Source organism: Pararge aegeria, chromosome 15 (genome assembly GCF_905163445.1).
Source record: "Pararge aegeria chromosome 15, ilParAegt1.1, whole genome shotgun sequence".
NCBI lineage: Eukaryota > Metazoa > Arthropoda > Insecta > Lepidoptera > Nymphalidae > Pararge > Pararge aegeria.
This window is the reverse complement of record NC_053194.1, coordinates 14,766,905-14,788,851: the sequence shown is the minus strand read 5'-3', so window position 1 is coordinate 14,788,851 and position 21,947 is coordinate 14,766,905. Positions and strand designations below refer to the sequence as shown.

Sequence of the window (21,947 nt, the reverse complement as noted above, 5' to 3'; positions counted from 1 at the left end):
CACTATTCTCATATGATTATATAATATTACGTACGAAAGCTAACGCGGGGGAAACCGTGGGTACTTTAGTTAGTATTTATTTACTAGGTAACTAACGTTAGTAGCTAACTAACTAAGCAATGTCTTTCTGAATGTTTGAATGCACTAAGCTCAGGAACTAGGAATGAAAAAATATTTCCGTTATATTCTCAATTATTCTCATATGTTTATTAAAGTAGGCTATTAAACGTTACGATCGAAAAATAACGCGGGGGAAACCATGGGGCACGTTAGTTTGGTATTTATTTATATGTGGTACTTATATCTAAGCATGTCATCCTTATTGCTTGTATACTATCGTAATTACCCACTTAAATGCAAATAAAACTAACTCAATGATAAGATAATGTCTGTATAGGTCGCGTGGCTAGGTTTGAGAGGTGAGGGAGGGGCGGTGATTTTTCATATCCTACTGTAAGTTTCAGAGATAAGCGCGGTTCTAACAAACAAAGAAAAAAAACCTTCGAACGACTAGATGTGCCCTGCGGCTTCGCCCCTACATGTTACGGGACGTAGCGTACTGTTACATAGTCTGCAACCTTTCTCAATAAATTTGCTACGTAACGTAAAGATTTTTTCAACCGTTATACCTACTGGTAGTTTGAAATATACAAAACTATGATATTTACTACAGTTATAAAAGATTTCAATGCTTCATCTAACCTCTTTCTTAGACATATCTTACATGTCTCCAATGTACAGAATTCGACCCGTTACAGTTTTATTATAAGTAAAGATATAAGTATGTAATCTATGTATATCTTATAATTTACTAGCTATTGCCCGCGACTGCGTCTGCGTTTGATTTTGTTTTTTGATATGGCATTCAGTTCAGTTGTAGTTCTAAAAAAAAATTAAAGTATTCAGTATCGCTAAGCCTTTAATGAGGGGTTTGCTGCTGTACGCTGAGGAGTTCTGTCCTCTATCTCAAACCACATTCATCAGATCTACACGAAGTTTGGGCAAAATTAAACACATATTATAACCTCTATGGTACAAAAATAATTATTTAGATCGGTTATAATTTGTCGGAGTTCTAGTGTTAAATCTCCCAAGGAACTCTCCCAAAGGAACCGAGCTTACTGTCGGGATAAAAAGTATCCTATATTACTTCTAACAATTCCAAGAATATGTGTACAAAGTTTCATGAGGATCGGTTATGTAGTTTTTGCGTGAAAGCGTAACAAACAAACTTACATTGACATTTTTAATATTAGTAGGGATAGGGATAGGGAAGTAGGGATAAGGATGGATTGTAGACGCTGTTGCTTATAAGTACCATCTACCATCTTCAATAATTATCACCAGGTGATATTGTACTAAATATATTTTCCACAAATCCGCACGGCGTCAGCGTGGTAGATTACGGCCTTAACTCCTCATTATGGGAGGAGACCCGTGTCCTGTAGTGGGCCGTTTATGGGCTGGTATGATGATGGGGATGATGATGGAATTGTAGTTAAGGGATAACTTGTAGTGGAAATTGAAAGGCTGTCGGCCTAACTCACCTTAAGGTGGCTGGAAGCGACTGGATATATTATTTATTATTTGATTTGTATATTTTGTACTTACACCTTTTTTTTTTTTTAATACAGAGAAAATGCCTGACGCATACGACTCCGTTGGGGCAAACGGAGTAGCTATGTGGGACTTGCACCCACTAAATAATCTGTGTGTCCCTCGATAGACCTATAAGTGAGAGCACGGGGTTCACTTGCGTATTCACTGCACTCTCGCCAAGGTTTTCACCCCCCAGTGCATGGCGGGTCCTATCATCAATGGCCTGATCGCTGCCAAATCCTCCAGAGAGGTCTGCGCTACACGGCACGCCACTTTCTTAGGCCTGTCATTAGTTGGGTGACAAACTTCCCCTTTAATTCGCCACCCGCGCGCCTACAACTCGTGGAGGCCGGAGGTCATTGGTTGCTCTCCGGCGCCCGGTTCGTCTCATGCGAGAGGAGAGTGTTGATGTCCTTTCTCTGTCTCGCTCCGCCGCCTCCTTTGCGGACATCATCTCCTCGCAAAAAGAGGCAGCAGCTGTTACTTAATTGTCACAGCTTAGATTTGTAGTCTAGATTTGGCCTTATTTAAGTAAAAAGATAAAACCTTAACAGCGAAATAATTTGTAACGCTGTTGAATTACTAATAAATAAATAAATAATTCTAATATTGATTTATAAGATTGTCTTTTATTAATTAAAGTTCTTAGATGGTGTTTTTATGCTCTATATTGTTAGATTGTATACTCTCCTGGAAGACGACGTTATGGGTCGATATTTTTATTAGGTATTTATTGATTGCGACGAGTGTGGAGATCTTGAAAGGGACTCCCAGTATAGCCCACTCCATCATTGCCACGATTTTGTGGAAGAGACCAACATTTCATACAACCTGATTAAAGTGAAACAGTTATTTTGGTGTAATGCAATAAGTATGTACGTTTTTTTTTTATAAGTATATGACAATGATCGACTTGGTACGATCTAATAATCGTCGTTGATCAATGCCACCGATCTATGTCGATTGTGCGGCCAATATATAGAGTACTAATACCTAAGTATATAGATATAGTTTTATATCTTCAGTGTAATAACGCTTTTGGTGTGGTTACACCAACCGAATATTCTTATCGCGCTATCGGATAAAAAACTCGTGTTCGGTCTTCGGCGATGAATAACTAACCAGATTAGCGTTAACAGAATGCAGCGAAAGTTGGTGTGTGAAAAAGGGAAAACGAACAAACGGAACTGGATTTAATCCTGGATTCATTCCATTAAATTGCAAAAAAGTTGCCATTTGGAGTTAAAACAGAATTGCACTTTACACATATACGCTACAGCAGGATAAATGCCAAATGTGTGTAGTTCTCGAGCTTATAGAGATCTTAAATAGGCTACCTATTAGATATACATATATGCTATAGAATAACGTCTTATCGTTGCGTTATTGCTGCGTGAAAAATGGACTTACCAACAAACACATTTTCTGTTTTCACATTTATACTGTATATGAGTAGTCATTACTTAAAATAATATCTACTAATATACCTACATTGAAATCTTCAAAATAGATAAATAAATAAATATACTACGTCAATACACACATCACCATCTAGCCCCAAAGTAAGCGTAGCTTGTGTTGTGGGTACTGAGATAGCTGATGAATATTTTTATGAATAACATACATAAATACTTATAATATACATATAAACACCCAGACACTGAAAAACATTCATGATCATCACACAAACATTTTCCAGTTCTGGGAATCGAACCCACGGCCTTGGACTCAGAAAGCAGGGTCGCTGCCCACTTCGCCAATCGGCCGTCGAATGATCGTTGGATGATAAATAATAATTAAACGATGTACGATGTGTCATGCATTTAACATCTTAGGGTAGATTGCATGCAATATATTATGATAGTAACAATTATTGTAATTGCGATTGTATTCCAGAAGTGAGAAATCGCTATACGAGCTAATTCGTGGTCCTTTGATGCACTGTAATCCGAGTGACAGTTCATGAATGGACATTTGTTGTAGTGAAATGACTCGACGGACAATTTGTCTAGATACTCAAGTCGCGAGTATGCGAACATTCGGTAAAGGTTCGGCGAGGTCTGCTAATGTAGCCGCAGCATTAAATAAACATAATTTTATGAGCAGCTGTTTCAAAAAAACATTGTGATTCTTATCTAATAAGTTTACACTTATAAACCAATAAAATGATTGCGTTATTGACTGATAGAACATACAAATAAAAATACAACAATCCAAATTACAAACCCGTTTCACAGTGCATACGAACGCACAGAATCCGTTACCTATAAACAATCTGATTGGCACTTTTAGCGTGTGGAAATTCTCAGTAGGTTAGTAGGTAGGAGAGATTGAACTTACTGAGAATTTCCTTAAAGAATAATCTAATGACGAACAATATCGCGCTGATAGCCTATTGGGTGAGACTTCGGTTTCCTTTTCGGCGGAACAAAGCTCGCATCGTTCGTAAACTATTTTTTTTTAGTTATGAGCGTTTTAATCGTGAAGGAAAAACATGGTGTGTGCGGACTACAAGACCGCACTTCGCAAACTCGAAAATCGAACTTTTTTTTCCAATAATATTACATAATAGTCTTATAATAGTTTCCTCTCAGAATGAGAAGGATTTTGGCTAAGTGAGTGTTGGTAAATATCACACGCATTTGAGGAACGTTATAACTTTCAGTTATGCAAGTTTTCTTACTACGTTTTCCTTTACCGTTTAAGCAAGTGATATTATTTGTTTTGGAAAACCAACGGCTTCAGTAACGAAATCGTTCATAAATTGGTTGACTGAAAACTAATAACAGGTTTTCACGGATAGGTAAGTACTATAAAAACGTTAACGTACATAAACCCGGAAAGTTGGAGTTGCGTGCCGGGGATCGACCTCAGCCCCCTTGAAAGGAAAGCCGAAGTCTCAACCACTAGGCCATTACCGCTTCTATAAAATAAATACGACTAATAAGAACTATCCTTTTCCCTCTGCCTTAACACAAAGTTTGTGCTAGAATTGGCCACGAAAATGGTTAAACAGATTCTATTTGAACTTATGTCCCTTGTTATTTCATTCCATCCTTTCAAGCGTTGAGCTATTGAGCTTATATAAGTGTTTAAGCGTGTGATACAGGACTCTGGCCTCTGGATAGTTAGTTATGCAGATAATATATATGGCAGACGGTCTCAGTGTCCATCAATTAGCCTTTACATAAATACGCATTACTTAGACACGAGGTATATACAAATAAATTGAATTAAAGTGTCTGTCTGTGTTTACAGAATAACCTTATAATACTGCCATCAGCGGTCACCATCCTATCTCCCAGCGTGGTGATTATAAATAAATAAATAAATAAATAAATATACTATGACAATACACACATCGCCATCTAGCCCCAAAGTAAGCGTAGCTTGTGTTATGGGTACTAAGACGACTGATGAATATTTTTATGAATAATATACATAAATACTTAGAATACACATATATAAACACCCAGACACTGAAAAACATTCATGCTCATCACACAAACATTTTCCAGTTGTGGGAATCGAACCCACGGCCTTGGACTCAGAAAGCAGGGTCGCTGCAAACTGCGCCAATCGGCCGTCACCCGGATTATGGGAGAACCCTCTCATTAGGAGAGGCTTTTTGGCTCAGCAATGATGGAGTGGCCTAGCAGAGAGTAGTAAGAGAATAGCCAGATTCTGTTGGAATTGGACATCCATCCCTTATGCTGGTCATAAATTAGGTGCGTAAGTAGCACGCTCAGGAAATACTGGGTGCGATTCGCGGATACAACCAACCGTTTTTGGTAATGATTCAAAAGCTTCTCAGTATCAAACTGGAGTTATGGTCGCGTATCTCGCATATATATATATATATATACACAGAACATATACAAATAGAAAATGTGCGAACTTTCTTAAAAATTGTATTGCGAATAAGATACAGATATAAATATCGATTATAAAGGGGCCTTCTAAAAAAATTTCACAAAACAGCCGCGGACGATTTGACTTAGAAAAGAATCACTTGCCCCCCCCTAGACTTTGTCACAGTTCAGTACAGATTAAAATAAATATGTAGCGACATAAAAAAAAATTACGGGATATTGTCTATCCATCTTTTTACATCGAATATTCAAAATGGCTGAATTAATTTTGACAAGACTAAGAGCTTCTTTTTAACGCGGGAGAGATTGAACCGATTTGAACTATTTCAGTTAGGTAGGAGAACTTTGCAAGGAATGTTGAAAGCTGCTTTATAATGCGGGAAACGGGTAAATAGAAATTCCGCGCGGACATAGTCACTTGTGACCGCTATGTAATATAATAATAGTATGTATTATAGATACTTGCTATGTGATAAAATACGATATACAGCACTCGTTTATTATCATTCACGTCATTTATGTATGAAACCGAGCGCAATTACTATCCGGTATCGATGGGAGACGCTAATATTACTTGATATTAGTTATAATTAAATAATTACTCGTCAGTAATTACTGATGATTAATTAAAAACTTTTTCTTAAGTTTTGCTTATTTAATTATCGATCGAAACAGCTGCTAAGTTTTTTATAGCTTATTTATAATAAGTTTTTCGTGATGTGTAATTTATTTAATTTGAGTGGAAAAGTGGGACTGCTGAAAAATGGATTTTTCCGGAAGTGCCCAATGGTTTATTCCGCCCGGAATTTCACAGTCAAGTCCAAGCATTATGTGAGTATAAATCTCTTTTTTTTAACAAATGTGATGTCAGTTTCTGTTTTTAAAAGAAAAAATCATACTCATACCGAAAAATTAAAATCATTCTTAACTGCAATTACCTTGTTAAATAAAAATTAAAACGTACCTAAGTTCCTTAATTCTTACGAAAGTCTTTCTTCTTACTTCTAGACCGTTTCTTGAATGTAGATATTCTAAGGGGTTTAAAAAAATTATACTACATAATACTGCTACGACCGCTAACAACTTCGAAAAATGTTTCAATAAATTCTCATTTACCTACACAAAATGTATGTAGATAGATATTAATGAATCTTAGTTCTACGGAAACTTTTACATTTGCATATCTTTTGAATAGCTATGCTCCGAAGTTTAACCTACTGGATAATTAAGAAAGTATATTTTACGCTATTTTGAGCTGAGATTAGCGCGTACAAAACTTTTTTTTACTTCACTACGAACAAACCCTTTGTTCACGGACAAACCTGTGGTTATATTAAACTATTATTAAGCAGTTATATTAAACTCATATCCGTACGGTTTCTGCACGTTCAGATTATTTTCATAATAGGTATCATTCATTCTCTCGTTCAGTTATCATAAGGTGAATAAATAGGCAGGCCTACAGTTAGAAATTTATTCACCTCCTTGCCCCGGAGAGCACGTGAAGTTTTTAGCCCGTAAAGCTCGATTATTATATCTAACACGTGATTTTAATTTACCCTAAAGGTCTAAGCTCTGAAAAACTCTCTTCTATCGGAGACCTGCGCTCAGCGACACATTTAGAGGCTAGAAAAGATATTGCTTTTTATGTAAATATAGTTAAGGTTACAGTCATGATTATATTAGATGTTGTCGGAAAACATGCGGCTTAATGCACAATGCATGTCATATATCTAAACAAAGGAAAATTTATTATTTGCTTGAACAAAGTTCATAACATAGTCTTATAATATATTATGATTTACGCGTTCCACGAGACTTTAGGTAGGCCGCTCATTCACTATCACTGGGGCTATATATCGATTTCTAAAGCGATTAATTGTTACATAAAAACACTTTTTACCGCCTAAGTAGCATGTGTATTTATTTATCATTTCCTTCCATTTTATTTGACTTTTTTCCCCCTTTTTAAGCTTGTTTTTAAACAGTCCCTTTTATCTTTTTTATTCTTCTTTTCCTTTCTGGCTTCTTTATGACATATAGGTATATATTGTATAAAATCAAAATTCAAAATTCATTTATTTCGAGTAGGCCATAAGCACTTTTGAAACGTCAAGACTGTCTGTTTGTAGTGATTCTACCACCGGTTCGGAAGGCAGATTCCACCGAGAAGAAGCCGGCAAGAAACTCAGCAGTTGCTCTTTTCCAACATCAACAATTTACATTTTGCATTTTAACATTCATTTTTCTATCTTGTGAGAGCTGAAAGCGGAGCCGGATGCTTCCAAGCAACCTTGTCATTAAAAAATTCATCAATTGAGTAACCTCGCTGTAATAAATGTGTTTTAACAAATTCTTTAAACTTGTGCATTGGCAGGTCCAAAATCACCTTATTATATTTATTGTATATAAATATTCTATTATATATTTTAGTAGTTAGTTAATATGTATATTACCATAGTATTGATATGTGATACTAAATGTGATGAAAATCCCCCATCAGAGAGCAAGCAGGTCACAAACCGTGAGACATTAATAAGGTTGATAATAATGGTGAATGTGCGTTCAGCCTAAATTATTTTGATTGTAGATTGATCAAATGATTGTTAGGAAGTTAAATTGGTTCAGTATATACCTACTCCTAACTAGTACTGAGAATTTTGTAAGTAAACCAATGACAATTATTGGCCCGACCCGGGAATAAAATACGACCTCGTGATGCATAGTCGAGCATGTTTATTAGTAGGCGAACAAGGCATTCATTTATATTTATGGATATATTGGGCTTCTTAAGGCAAGCCAAAACGGCGGCTTCCAACCTGCGTCCTCAGCACAGGGATGCAAAAAAGCACCGTACCTACAAGATGCGGCTTGCGACTTGTAATGGGTTCGAGGATCTTGCTTACCCTTCTTCATTATGTGCTCCTAGTACAATCGCGCTATTTTAATTGATTGATTTAAAAAATTATATCTAAGCAACGTGTAAATGAAAACCGAAATAATACTTCACAGGCTTTAGAGGCACATTATTTACTGTCTCACTTATCTGTGAAACTGAATCGCTAATAGTTTTTGGGTAAACCACTGCCATAGTTTTTACTAAAAAACTTGATACAGCCCTAACACCACATGCAAAAGTTTTGTTATTGTATAGTACGTGTTATTAGGTACGCGTCGATTAGCGTAGGTAGGTACTATGCCCGTGTCGGTCTTTTATCTCCAATAGGGTTGTCATAAGTAGACACGTAGAATGTTTTGAATTCGCTTGTATGTAAAAATAAATGTGCTTCTTTTGATTTAAAATTTTTACAGGGTGATTCCTTATTAAATATGAAAATACACGCTTCAACCGTATTTCGTAATTTCGTTACACGTTGTATAATATGAATGCTTAAGTTTGGATTGATGTATGTTTCTTACTTAATCGTGCCTGTATCCAGATCATCCAGATGATCCAGAGAATGGATGGATCATCCAGATTCATCCATTCAGCCAGAATTGACGGATCTGCATGAAACTATGCACAAGGATAGTTTTTAATCTGATATAGCACATAGGCTGCTTTTTATTTTGTAAAGCATACGGGTCACGTACGATAGATTTGTTTTGATTTTTCTCAGAACATCACAATAAGTATATAAAAAAATAATAGGTACGTATAATATATATTTTATTTATCCCCAAGTTTTAATGGATTACTGAGAAAAACTCACATCCGTTTAACGTTAGTTTGGCATTTCATTTTATCAAGAAAATTTTATTTAATTCTGCTTTCTAGAAAAACGTATATTACGTATATTAGCACCACTCAGTAGCTTAAGAGTAATGGGTTTGAACCAGCTGAAAGCTTACGTACTTATTAGCTGAAAATCGTTGAGTATAGTGTAGGTGTTAGAAATTGGGTTATGGATGATCAAAAACAACTCGATGGATAGAACTGAATTTAATATTATCCAAAAATATTATTATTATTTTATTATATTAGCAAGGTAAGTAATACGTCTGTCACCTAGCAAACTGTAAACAAGAATGAATGAGATGGCGCTGGTACATTACTTTTATAACATGTAACATTCAAAGTACCTTCTCAAATATAATTATAAATGAAGATTAGTTTTTGTATTTATTTGTAACATAATCCAACAGTAGGTACGTCGTTTAAGGCAATCTTAATCTTATCGATTACCTCGCCACTTTTTGAGGGCAATAATTGCCAGTATCGTCATATGTATTGTCGACTTACTTATCTCTAGAGCAATAGTAATATTTCATCCCGAACCTTAACCTTCTGATTACGTAAAAAAATTATATAATACGTAACATTTGTTTATAAACTCTTATGGTATCTAACATCAATTAATAATGTACAAAATTACGGCATTCTGCGCTTTAATAATTCTTACTTATAAACTGTGCGGTATATTTATATTTTGAGCTTTCAGTGTCTGACAGCGAGGGGTGGTACAGTTATTATTACCAGAAAAAAAAAATATATATATATATATATATATATTATTGGAAGAATTTACTGGAATAAAAAATACTAGCGGACCCGCGCGACTTCTTCCGCGAATGAGTAGACTTAAAAAGTAGTCGTATGTCTCAATATAAATGATTCCGAGATTCCAATATAAATGAATCCTAGCTAGATCGATTTATCGCCTCCGAAACCCCCTGTATACTAAATTTCATGAAAATCGTTGGAGCCGATTCCGTGATTCCAATTATATATATGTATTATTTATCGATAAAACACGAATAAAATGTCATTTTCTAAAAATGAATTCTAGCTAGATCGATTTATCGCCCCCGAAACCCCCTGCATACTAAATTTCATGAATTTTTTTGTTATATATATATACAAGAATTGCTCGTTTAAAGATATAAGATATGACTGCAAAACTTACTCCATTGAACTTTTCCTTCCGTTATTGTTTGCCATTCCACCCTTTTTCTCAGGGAGGGCTTGAAGTACCAAGTTAAAACTAATGCTATTCTTCAGCATAAGTTTAAAGACAGTTATCTGTTATTACTGTGGAAATTTTAACTGCCAAGTCAAAAAGATGTATACCTACCCTTTTAAAGCGTTTGTCGTACTAAAATTACCTGATTAAATCAAAACCTCTTGGTTTTATTGCTAGTCCCCGATTCCTTACATCCTTATATTAAACGAGAAGACTATCTGGACCTCAAGATAGCTCAAAGGGCTGTAAAACATAACAATAAAATCAATAATTACTATTATTCGGTTAATGTTATCGTTTTTATATACCAAAGTTGTAGAATATTTATTAATTTATGTCATAAAAAACTATATTACTCTTATGTGCACAAGTACTGTTTGTTTCCCTGGAAAAAGCTAATAAATTAAGCTAATAAAAAGGAGGAGATCGCTTAAAGCGATAAGACCGCCTTTGCGCATTGTTATTCTTCTTGTATTTATGTGTTCAATTTATATTATAAATTGTGTGCAATAAAGAATTTATCTATCTATCTATCTATCTATCTATAAATTAAAAAATAAGGTTTGGGACATCGTTTAATGAATAATTTAAAACAATAGGAATTGGGCTACAACGATCCATGACCAAGTATATAATAAAATAATATAATCCATGAACGGTTGTTCACATTATCAAATTTTGAATTTGAGTACTTTGCAATCTACTTGGTAATCCTGAATTTCCTGCTAGCTCTATTCAAGGCAGCAATAGTTTGGAGACTAATGCAAGTAAACTTTACCTAATCTCTTTATCCATATGTACCAATAAAATGAAGTCTATACTCAAACGGGTTTCATAACACTTCTTTCATTTCATTGACGGCCAATTGGCGCAGTGCGCAGCGACCGTGCTCTCTGAGTCCAAGGCTGTGGGTTCGATTCCCACAACTGGATTGAAATGTTTGTTTGATGAACATTCATGTTTTTATTTATTTATTTATTTATTTATACTCTTTATTTGCACACAAATAAAAATACGGAAGAAGAATAAAAAAAACACAGACAGAAGCAGTATACAAAAGGCGGCCTTATCGCTTCGTAGCGATCTCTTCCAGGCAACCTTAGGATATGGAAAACAAAAGGATAACATACTGCAGGTTGTGCATAATAAAAAAATTAGCTACTAATAACTACATACTAATACTTGAACTAGAACTAATATATACTTTAACATAACGTAAACACACTAATAACAGTAATGTTAATGTTTTTCAGTGTCTGGGTGTTTATTTGTATATTCTGAGTATTTATGTATATCATTCATAAAAATATTTAACAGTTATCTGTACCCATAAGAGAAGGGCCCTACTTTGGAGCTAAATAGCGATGTATGTCTTGTCGTAGTATATTTATTTAATATTATTATGGGACCAATCGGAATGTATATCCGTTCATATAAAAATACTAACGGAGCTATGAGAGAGTCTTCTCCTCCTCTATTTAAAGTCGGTTAAAAAAGTAGTCTAGGAATGTAGTTAGGTGATATTGTACCAGCTTTATGTATGTTAGGTAAAAATAAATATAGGTATTGCACACTGCACTAGGTAGGTACTTTAGTGACCGGTTTATTTACGCTTGTCGCATAAGCGGCCCTCAAGGGCGTATCTAATATACATAGTATATATTGCGTACATGATTCTATTTAATTTGCATTGACATTGCAAACCGGCAGACGTCCACTGCGGCGTCATTAAAGCATTAAGCAACCAATGGATGTCCATTGCTGGACATAGATCTTTGCAGAGTGTTCCAAATCAAACAGTCTTGTATCCAGCGGTTCTCTGCGACTTGTTTGTTGTCAAGTTATCTTGCTTTATGTCTTTCACCAGTGGTATGGCCGCAACACAAGGCATGCCATGCTCCATAAATATATATATATATTTTTATTCCACTACAAGTTAGCCCTTGACTGCAATCTCACCTGGTGGTAAGCGATGATGCAGTAGAAGATGGTAGCGGGCTAACCTGTTAGGGAGTATGGTCATACCCCTAATCGGTTTCTACGCGACATCGTATCGGAATACTAAATCGCTTAGCGGCACGCCTTTGTCGGTAGGGTGGTAACTAGCCACGGCCAAAGCCACCAACCGGAAAAGATATTTCTCACGGGTGAATAACCATTTTTTTCTCATGGGGAAATCCTCGTCGATATTACCGCATCACGAGAAGGTGTGGTTTTTATGTACGCTTTCGCACACAATAGCAACCCAGCCAGCGATGCCCATCGAGGCCGACCCTCTCCTGAGACCTCATCCATAAGCTAAAACACCGTTGAAGGCTCCGACAAGCGACATAATCATCGGGAAATAAATTAAACTATAGCTTTGGATTTTGGTACTGTACCTACTTAAGAAAAGGATGGAATCATTTTCAGTTTCCAATCATTTAATCCTATGCAATCATTTTAGGTTTTTCGCAAAGACTCAATTTTTCTAATTATCCTACAACATATATAAAACTAGATGAACAGCCTTGAAAAATATCAAAGAAACACCAGCGTTCACCAGTTGAAGCTAATCTCTTTTGTTTGTCAAAATAATTTCAAAGTTCAATATTTAATCAGCATCACACTCATTGTTGATAAGTGCTCTCATTTCGCTCTGTACGTTTATCTTTGACGAACGGACGGACGACAAATATAATGGCCATGTAAAAATTACAAAAAAAAAAAAAAATTGCGTGAATTTTCTATTTTTAAGTTTGTTGGTTTGAGTTGGTCAGTTTGAGTCAAGTTGTTCTATTAAAGTGTTAGAATGTTGCGTGTGCACCGTTTGGCTCGCGAAGTTATTGGATGGAGACTTTATTCAGTGATTGGTTACGATTCTCTACCGGTCAACAACAATGTTGTTGGCTTAGAGGTGAGTTTTAAGCTTAAAAAGATATTTGAATCTCTTAGCGTGTAAATTCGATGACCCTGATGAGCGCTGTGGCCTCATAAGGAGGTCCCGGATCCGATCTCCGGAAGGGGCAAGTAATATTTTTGAATTTTCTCTGGAAAGCGACAATAACGTGCTGCCGAGCGATTTGATTTTGATGCCGCGTAAACGCTGATTAGGGGTGTATACAACTGGCATACCCTTTACAGGTTTGGCCACAGCGATAAAAGACTGCATCAATTACCAGCTGAGATGTTGTCCACGGCAATGTTGTAGTAGATTAAAAAATAGTGCCACTACTAAGCTCTCGTAGGAGTTTAGAGCTAAGACGCTTTTGCTCAAATTTGTGCTGGCGGACTGTAACGAGTATTGTCAGGCGTTAGTGATAATTGCTATGCTAACGGAGTCGCAGGGATGGCTAGCTTGGGCTAACATCTTCTCAACAAGGGATAGTACAAGATCTTTATCATTTCCCACAGTTTAATCCACTCTCCAATCACTGGCGCACTGGTGGACATCATATCCAAACAATATACGCTACATTGAGTCTTGAAGCTAAAGTGGCAATCGGCAGGGCACATGACTTGGAGACGTTGGGGGTGCTAGAATGCCAACCTCACACTGGTAAACGTAGCGCCGATAGTCCCCCGACGAGGTGGCCGAATTATATTAATCGAGTCGCAGGGAGCCGCTGGACTCAAGCGGCCAAAACCATGGTATTTGGAACTCACTACAAAATACCTTTGTCCAACCGTGGACGTAATTTGGCTGTCATGAAAGTTATGATGATGATGATCAAATAAATGTGTCTCATTTTAACATAAACTATACAGTACGCTCTTTAATTTCTAAAATTTCTTTATTCATGTAGGGCTATCACAGGCACTTATGAAGCGTTCATACATAATATATGTTTACATAATTGTAAGGGGACGGTGATAACTTCGTTCGCCAACTTAAACCTAAAGCTACGAGGAAAGAAGAGAGAGAGAGTGATTTTTTTGTTATCACCATCTCACAGTAAATCAATATTAAGCCATGAAGTTAGAGTAATTCACACCCAAGCTTTTTTATCGTTTAAGTAATACTTAGCATTGTAATAGGATTTTTCTGTAAGCTTTTTATGTAAACTTTGAACTTATTGAGAGACATCTCGAAGATTTCATTCGGTAATCTGTTAGTAAATAATATACAATTGCCCTTGAATGAATTAGCAATTTTATGTAGCCTAGTAAACAGCACAACGAGTTTATTTTTGCTTCTAATATTTATATTGTTACAGTCCATTTTCTTTCTAAATTTTGTTATATTTTTATGGACATAAATAAAATTTTCAAATATGTACCTACTGATTACGCACCGTCATTATTTTAACTCCTTAAAATTTATAATGACTCTCTTGGGCCCATTTTATGTATCGAACGAACAGCCCTTTTCTGCTGGACGAAAGAAGAATCTATATCAGCGGCATTACCCCATAATAAAATGCAGTAGGAAATAATGCTGTGAGAATAACTAAAATACACAAGTCTAGCAGTCTATATTTGTCATTCGACGAATCTTGTTAACCGTGTTAGCTGCAGAACTAAGTCTGTTCGCTAAATTATTTTAAAGTACCCTTTTGTTTCTTATTGCTGACATCGAGCACTCCTGCAATGACTTTGTGGAAGCAACTGGACGGAAACCGTGTCTATATCAGAACTATGCCCCAGGTAGTGTTTAATTTCATATCGGTTTCAAAGGTATCTCGAATCAAACTCCACACAAAGGAGACGCAAAGGTGTCTGTTTGCGGAGTTCCATTTTTATTTATAAAATAAAACTTAAATTGCTTCTCGAATTGTATCATTCAAGTGTTTAGAGTGAACACAAATATGGAAGTACTTAATTTCAATTCCATTATCATGCACTTTATGAATCGTAAACAATATGGTAATCAAAGTCTAGGTATTTAACTGTAGGTATATAATAGGTAATAGGCGCTAAATGATAATTAATAAATAATAAAATAAATATACTACGACAATACACACATTGCCATCTAGCCCCAAAGTAAGCGTAGCTTGTGTTATGGGTACTGAGATAGCTGATGAATATTTTTTTATGAATATAATACACATAAATACTTATTATATTCAGATAAACACCCAGACACTGAAAAACATTCATGTTCATCACACAAACATTTTCCAGTTGTGGGAATCGAACCCACGACCTTGGACTCAGAAAGCAGGGTCGCTGCCCACTGCGCCACTCGGCCGTCAAATTAACACTTGCTCGTGTAATACTATAGTATGTTCGGAACAGCTTCTACGCCACTATGCGCAAAAAGTGTGGGTCCCTACTGCGAAAATTGCCAGCAGCACTAACAGCATTTTGAAAATGATTAAGAGTAGGCTAGACTGCAGGTACGTGGGTCATTGCTGTGCCATTTAAAATTAAATGGAGCATCTTTGACTCGAATACATTTAGTATAATCTATAGTTATAATAGTAATTAAGTTAAATATGTTTGTTTCCTTAGTTTTTAGTAATCACATAGAAATTATGTTGTAATACTAAGAAATTGAGCCTATAAGATGCTCGAAATAAAATGATTATAGTATCGTTGATACAAATTGACAACTAGATTATATTGGAAGACAAAGGCGCTGTTTTCATTAGAGTGCAATGTCAGACTCTGGGACTTGGTTGGAAAAAACGCAACGCAAGCGTTAGAGCTGGTTTTATGTAGCTGTGACCTTGCGTTTTCAGCCGCATAAATAACCAAACGCAGCGTACAAAGTCTACAAACTTCCATCATAAAACAGCAACATAACGATAAGATTTGTTACAGATATACCGATGCATCTTTTTCAACGTATATCAAGAAACGATTGAGCTGTGAGAGAATATTACTATTCGTCAAACTTAAGCTTTTATAACCAATATTTGAAACGATGAGGCAAACTTTGCCAATCGCACATGACCGTCCCGAGGGACCTACTCCAGTTTCACCTTACCTATTTTTTTATTTCCTATAATATCGTCGTCAACAAGCTATAACAGTCTAAGGGCCTAAAGACCTCTCACAAGGGAACGGTTTGCCCATTGTCACCACGCTGGGCAGAGAGGTTGGTGATCTCAGTAGATTGTAGAATTAGCACAGAGTACGCTGCAGTCAGAGTTCTCTGTTATATTTCCTTAGTCGTCTCGTACGACACTCGCGGAAAAAGAAGGGGCGGAGAAAGCTGTTTTCTAATCTGCCGTTACCACACGGCGTATCCAAATCTCACTTTGCCGTTTTTACCCGCTTCACATCCATATGTTTGTAACCGACTCCTTTGGACTTTATTTTGTGCCTCTTCAAACAGTCCGATTTCGTTCACTCTTTGTAGAGATTGAGAACCGATGACAATACACTAATTTAATAAGATTAGTCTATTTTGTTGATTAATATGATATGAACTGATCTAGGTAAAGTCGATAGGTAAGGCAGGAATGATGTTAATTTGATTTCCAACCATCAACTTTAGCCTATTTCTCTAATATTAACAAATTTGATGGTGAATGGTTAACCTTTTAATTTTGCTATAATAAAAATATTAGTTTAAGAAAAACTAAAAATCAGGCTTATATAAATAAACTAAATAATTTGAAATTAGTTTGGTTTTTTATACCAAGCGTGTTTTTTAGTTTTTTCGATTTTATTTTATTTTTATTATTACCTTCTATTGTTAAAATCCTACTGTTTATCGTACTGAATACATAGCACAATAAACATTGGCGGTTATCTCTTGCTATCAATTATGACATTAACCTATGACGAGGACGTTTGCTATATGTTTACACACACAGTGATAAATATACTCAAGTACTTATCATCAGCACTATGACCATTTAACCAACTCGTTGGTCTAGTTCTTAGCTTGTTAAACTTAGGATATCGAGGCCCTAAGTTCAATTCCCGGGTCGAGTCGGGTTATATGTGGCTATTGTTTCAAAGTCGAAGTCAAATATTTTTTTATTGAATCAGGCACCTAGACCGCAGTCTTAGGGTACAATATTTGCTCGCTCGCAATCGATGAGTCGTTTTCACATACCAAACTCTGTATCTTCACAGTGAAATGTACCTAATATTATTCAAACTAGAGTCGCAAATCCTGTACTTCTAGTTTTTGTTTTACAAACGTTCTGACCAAAGTCCGAGCTAATGAAAACGCAAATTTGAGCTTATACTCAATGCAAATAAGATCCACTAGGACGTTCAATTATTTCCAAACTAGAAAACGACTTCACGATTGCGAGCGTGCAAATATTGTACAAAAGTACAACTACCGAGGGGTATGTAAGGCGGAGGCGACGGCCGACACTGCTGGAAGTACCGATTGGGCGGACAAATTTATTAAAAGAGGCACCAATGACGCGCGCCCTCCGCATCCTCAATGTCATATCAGAGCAATGTGATTTGTATTGTTGCGCTCTGAGTGAATTCACGAGGATCGCAATGTGGTTTATTTGTTACCCGAATAGGTAATTAAATATTATAATGTTAAGATTATGTAAAAAAAAAAAAGTTACACTATCGCATTAGGTTTAAGTATTCTGTAATGATAGTGTTAGAATAAGAATATAAATAAATAAATAATAAATAAATAATAAATAACTAAATAGCATAGTTTTTGGGTATTAATCTCTATTATATAAGTATTTATTTATATTATTCATAAAAATAGTCATCAGTCATCAGTCACCTATAAAACCAGATACGCTTACTTTGGGGCTAGATGGCGATGCTTGCATTGTCGTAGTATATTTATTTATTTGTTATTTATCTAAAGCTATCTAAATTCTGCATAACTAGTCACGGTTAACTTCTAGTAATATGTAGAATACATCTTATCTATTTAGCTAGTACTTGAACCCATAGAGATAAACTGTATTTCCGTGTTAGGTATACCAATGTATAAGTTAAAACGTAGTGTTAAAACATTTATTGCTGCGAGGTTACTATACAATTAATTAATTTTAATGACAATGAAGTTTTAAGTCACGGGTAACTTCTAGTAATAAATAGAATACATCTTATTAAGCAAAACCGTAAGACTTTTTGCTTGCCAAAAACCAGAACTAATCTTGGCCAACATAGTCCTATGTATCGAATGCAATTTCTTGCAAATTGCTTTCGTGATAGTATAGATATCTTCAGCGATAACATACCTAGTATTAAGCTTAAGTTAAGAAAAGGGTTATGGCTTAGGTAATTTTATTTCCACAATATTTTGTTTTTCTTTTCTTAGTAATTTAATTTTTTTTTTTTTTGTTGTATTATTCTATATTAGTTTTTCTAGCTGTTTGCAGCAGCCTTATGTACCACAACGGATTTGCATGCTATGTTCGCATCGAGAAGGCACAATTGTATACACATGCCAAATGTCCTATAGTTTATATTAGAGTAAGCAGTTGATTGTCAGTTTTGCGATCTAATAAAAAAAAAAAAAAAAAGCAGCGGTGATAGCCCAGTGGGTAGGACTTCACTTTCGGGGGAGCGAGTTCGAATCCCCTATATCTTTCCTAAGTTATTTGAGTTTTAAGCAATAAAATATCACTTGCTTCAAAGGTGAAGGAAAACATCGTGAGGAAACCTAAATACCTGAGAGTTCTCCATAATGTTTTTTATTTCAACAAAGTGCTAGAGTTTACTAAAACAGTAGTTACGCTGTATAGATCTCAACCTAGCCACAGTAAATATATTAAAGCATTATGGAAACTACGAGCAAACTTTCGAAACAGCACATTCTCACACTAGCACGCACCGACGAGGCCCTAAAGCTAGTTCCTCCGACTAAAATCCTACGACGACAGCTTTGGGGCCTCGTCGTGCTTGATGTGAGTGTGCCTTAATAGTTTCCATACTGCGTTACAAATTCATTTATTTCAAGTAGGCCTACTTTATAAGCACTTTTGAAACTTCAAGTATGTATGTTTGTAGTGACTCTACCACCGGTTCGGAAAGAAGACTCTACTGAGAAGAGCCGACAAGAAACTCAGTAGTTGCTCTTTTCCAACATCAACATTTACAATCATTTTTCTATCTTGCGGGAGATAAGAACGAGGCAGGCTGCTTCCAATCTACCTGGTCATTAAGAAATTCATCAAATGTATAGTAACCTCGCTGTATTGGATGTGTTTTTACATATTTTTTTAAATGTATGTATTGGCAGGCCAAGAATTACCTTAGTAATCATGTTGTAAAGGCGTATACTCAACCCCCAAAGAGTTCTGCACCTTTCGCAGACGATATGCAGATATCACTAATTTATGTCCGTTTCTGGTAATTCGTTTGTTAATATCAGCTTTTTGTTTATACAGAGTAATATTTTCTCTCAGAAATATATTAACTGTGGCCCAACTGTCCAAGATAAATAAACAACTTATAATAATTCGTTTCACGGGAACATTGCGGCGGTGCAAGGTCCAATTGTATCAATTACGCATACACGTAGCAGTGGCGTGTTGTCTGCCAGAGACATTCCATTTATCTTTATAGAATCATCGTTTTTTTACTATATGAAAACTTTTCACGCGCATGTTTAAGAGGATAGCATAAGCGGGATTCTGTAATGAATTTCCCTATGACGGCCGAGTGGCGCAGTGGGCAGCAACCCTGCTTTCTGAGTCCAAGGCCGTGGGTTCGATTCCCACAACTGGAAAATGTTGGTGTGATGAACATGAATGTTTTTCAGTGTCTGGGTGTTTATCTGTATATTATAAGTATTTATGTGTATTATATTCATAAAAAAATATTCATCAGCTATCTCAGTACCCATAACACAAGCTACGCTTACTTTGGGCTGGATGGCGATGTGTGTGTATTGTCTTAGTATATTTATTATTATTATTATTATTTCCTCCTTAATTGCCTTGGATAATCATAATTTCTTTCTTTTTCTCGAAAAGTCCAAAAAAATCTTTTACAAAAATTTATATTATGTTTATTTTATTTGCGTAATATAGGATTGTATGTAGTTATTCGAAGGTTTTTTTTTCTTAATTACGCACCTCCTGTTTTCCGAATACCAAGGCTGCCTGGCAGAGATAACTACTAAGCGAAAAACCCGCCTTTTTGTATTCTGCTTCTATCTTTGTTTTCCTATTTTTCTTTTGTTTCTTTAACTTTTAGTTGTGTGTAAATTAAGAGTATAAATGAATAAATAAATAAAAATTCACGAAGACAATAAATAAAAAGACAAGCATGAAAGGAAGTAAGAGAAACCTAGAGGTACTATTTAAAAAAAATCGTGCCAAAAATAATGTAATCAATTATATTTTGGGTCAGAAAACTGACCACTAAGCTAAAGTATATTAAATACGTAAACCGATAGAAGCAAATAATCTTTGGCTACCCTATTACAGTTACAATAAGAAATACATTTTTCCATGAGGTCAGAAATGGGGAATCGTGGAGAAAATTTATATGGTAGTACTTTTATGTTGCTATAGGTAGGTACTGTTGCTAAATACGGCTATCGTACTAGGCATTATTTATTTAATTATATCTTGGGCAGAAAACGTAAACACTCGTCGGATCCTTTAAACCATTTTCACCTTTTATAATTAAATGGTCTGAAATGTTGTCGGGTTTTTCCAATACCCACGCTTGCTTTTTGGTTCTTGCAAATCCTATTGCAGCCCCTATCTTGGTAAATAACGAAAATAAAAGTTTTTTAATAAGTTTAATTAATTCTAAATAGCCTTTAGGTAAGCTAATATTCTCGTTGAAGTAACAAAAAGACACATCGCAAAATGGGAACGGCCGTAATTAAGATTTCTTTATAATTTACTAGCTGTTGCCCGCGACTTCGTCTGCGTTTGATTTTGTTTTTTGATGTGGCATTTAATTTAGTTGTAGTTCTAACAAAATTTAAAGTATTCAGTATCGCTAAGCCTTAAATGAGGGGTTTGCAGCTGTCAGGTGAGGAGTTCTGTCCTCTATCTCCAACCACATTCATCAGATCTACACAAAGTTTGGGCAAAATTAAATACATATTATCTCTTAATAGTACAAAAATAATTATTTAAATCGCTTATAGTTTGTCGGAGTTATGGTGTGAAATCGTCAAACACTTTCACCCCTCTCCCAAAGGAACCGAGCTTAAAAAGTATCCTATATTACTTCTAACACTTCCAAGAATATGTGTACAAAGTTTCACGAGGTTCGGCTAAGTAGTATTTGCGTGAAAGCACAAACAAACTTACATTGACATTTATAATATTAGTAGGGATACGGAAGTAGGGATGTCAAAGAAAAGCCAACGTCGATTTCGCTTATGGGGAAGGTTTTTATGTTACTACAAGTAATCCATAGACTTCAATTTCATCTGATAGTAATTGATGATCTAATCTAAGATGGTAGCGGGCTAAACTCTTACGGGTACGGCGGCTTTCTACGCGACCTCGTATCGGAACACTAAATCGCTTGGCAGCACGTTTTAATCGGTAGGGTGGTGACTAGACAAGGCCGAAGCCTCCCACCGGACTGGAGAAAATTAAGAAATTATAAATTCCCAAAATTCCCCTGTCGGACATTACACTTATTCGACCTCTGAACCAACTGAGCC

General features: G+C 35.7%; 1 protein-coding gene across 2 annotated transcripts in view; it reads left to right on the top strand.

The window, feature by feature from the left end:
- The first annotated feature begins 6,188 nt into the window (after positions 1-6,188).
- Positions 6,189-21,947, top strand: part of LOC120629764 (delta-1-pyrroline-5-carboxylate synthase) — a 30,476-nt gene continuing 14,717 nt past the window's right edge. The window contains exon 1 of one of the 2 annotated variants that reach the window (XM_039898792.1): positions 6,189-6,302. In XM_039898792.1, coding sequence (XP_039754726.1) covers positions 6,189-6,302 — 114 coding nt within the window. Of the gene's footprint in view, positions 6,303-13,147; positions 13,332-21,947 lie in introns of those variants that run through there. The other variant, XM_039898793.1, reaches the window with a different exon arrangement.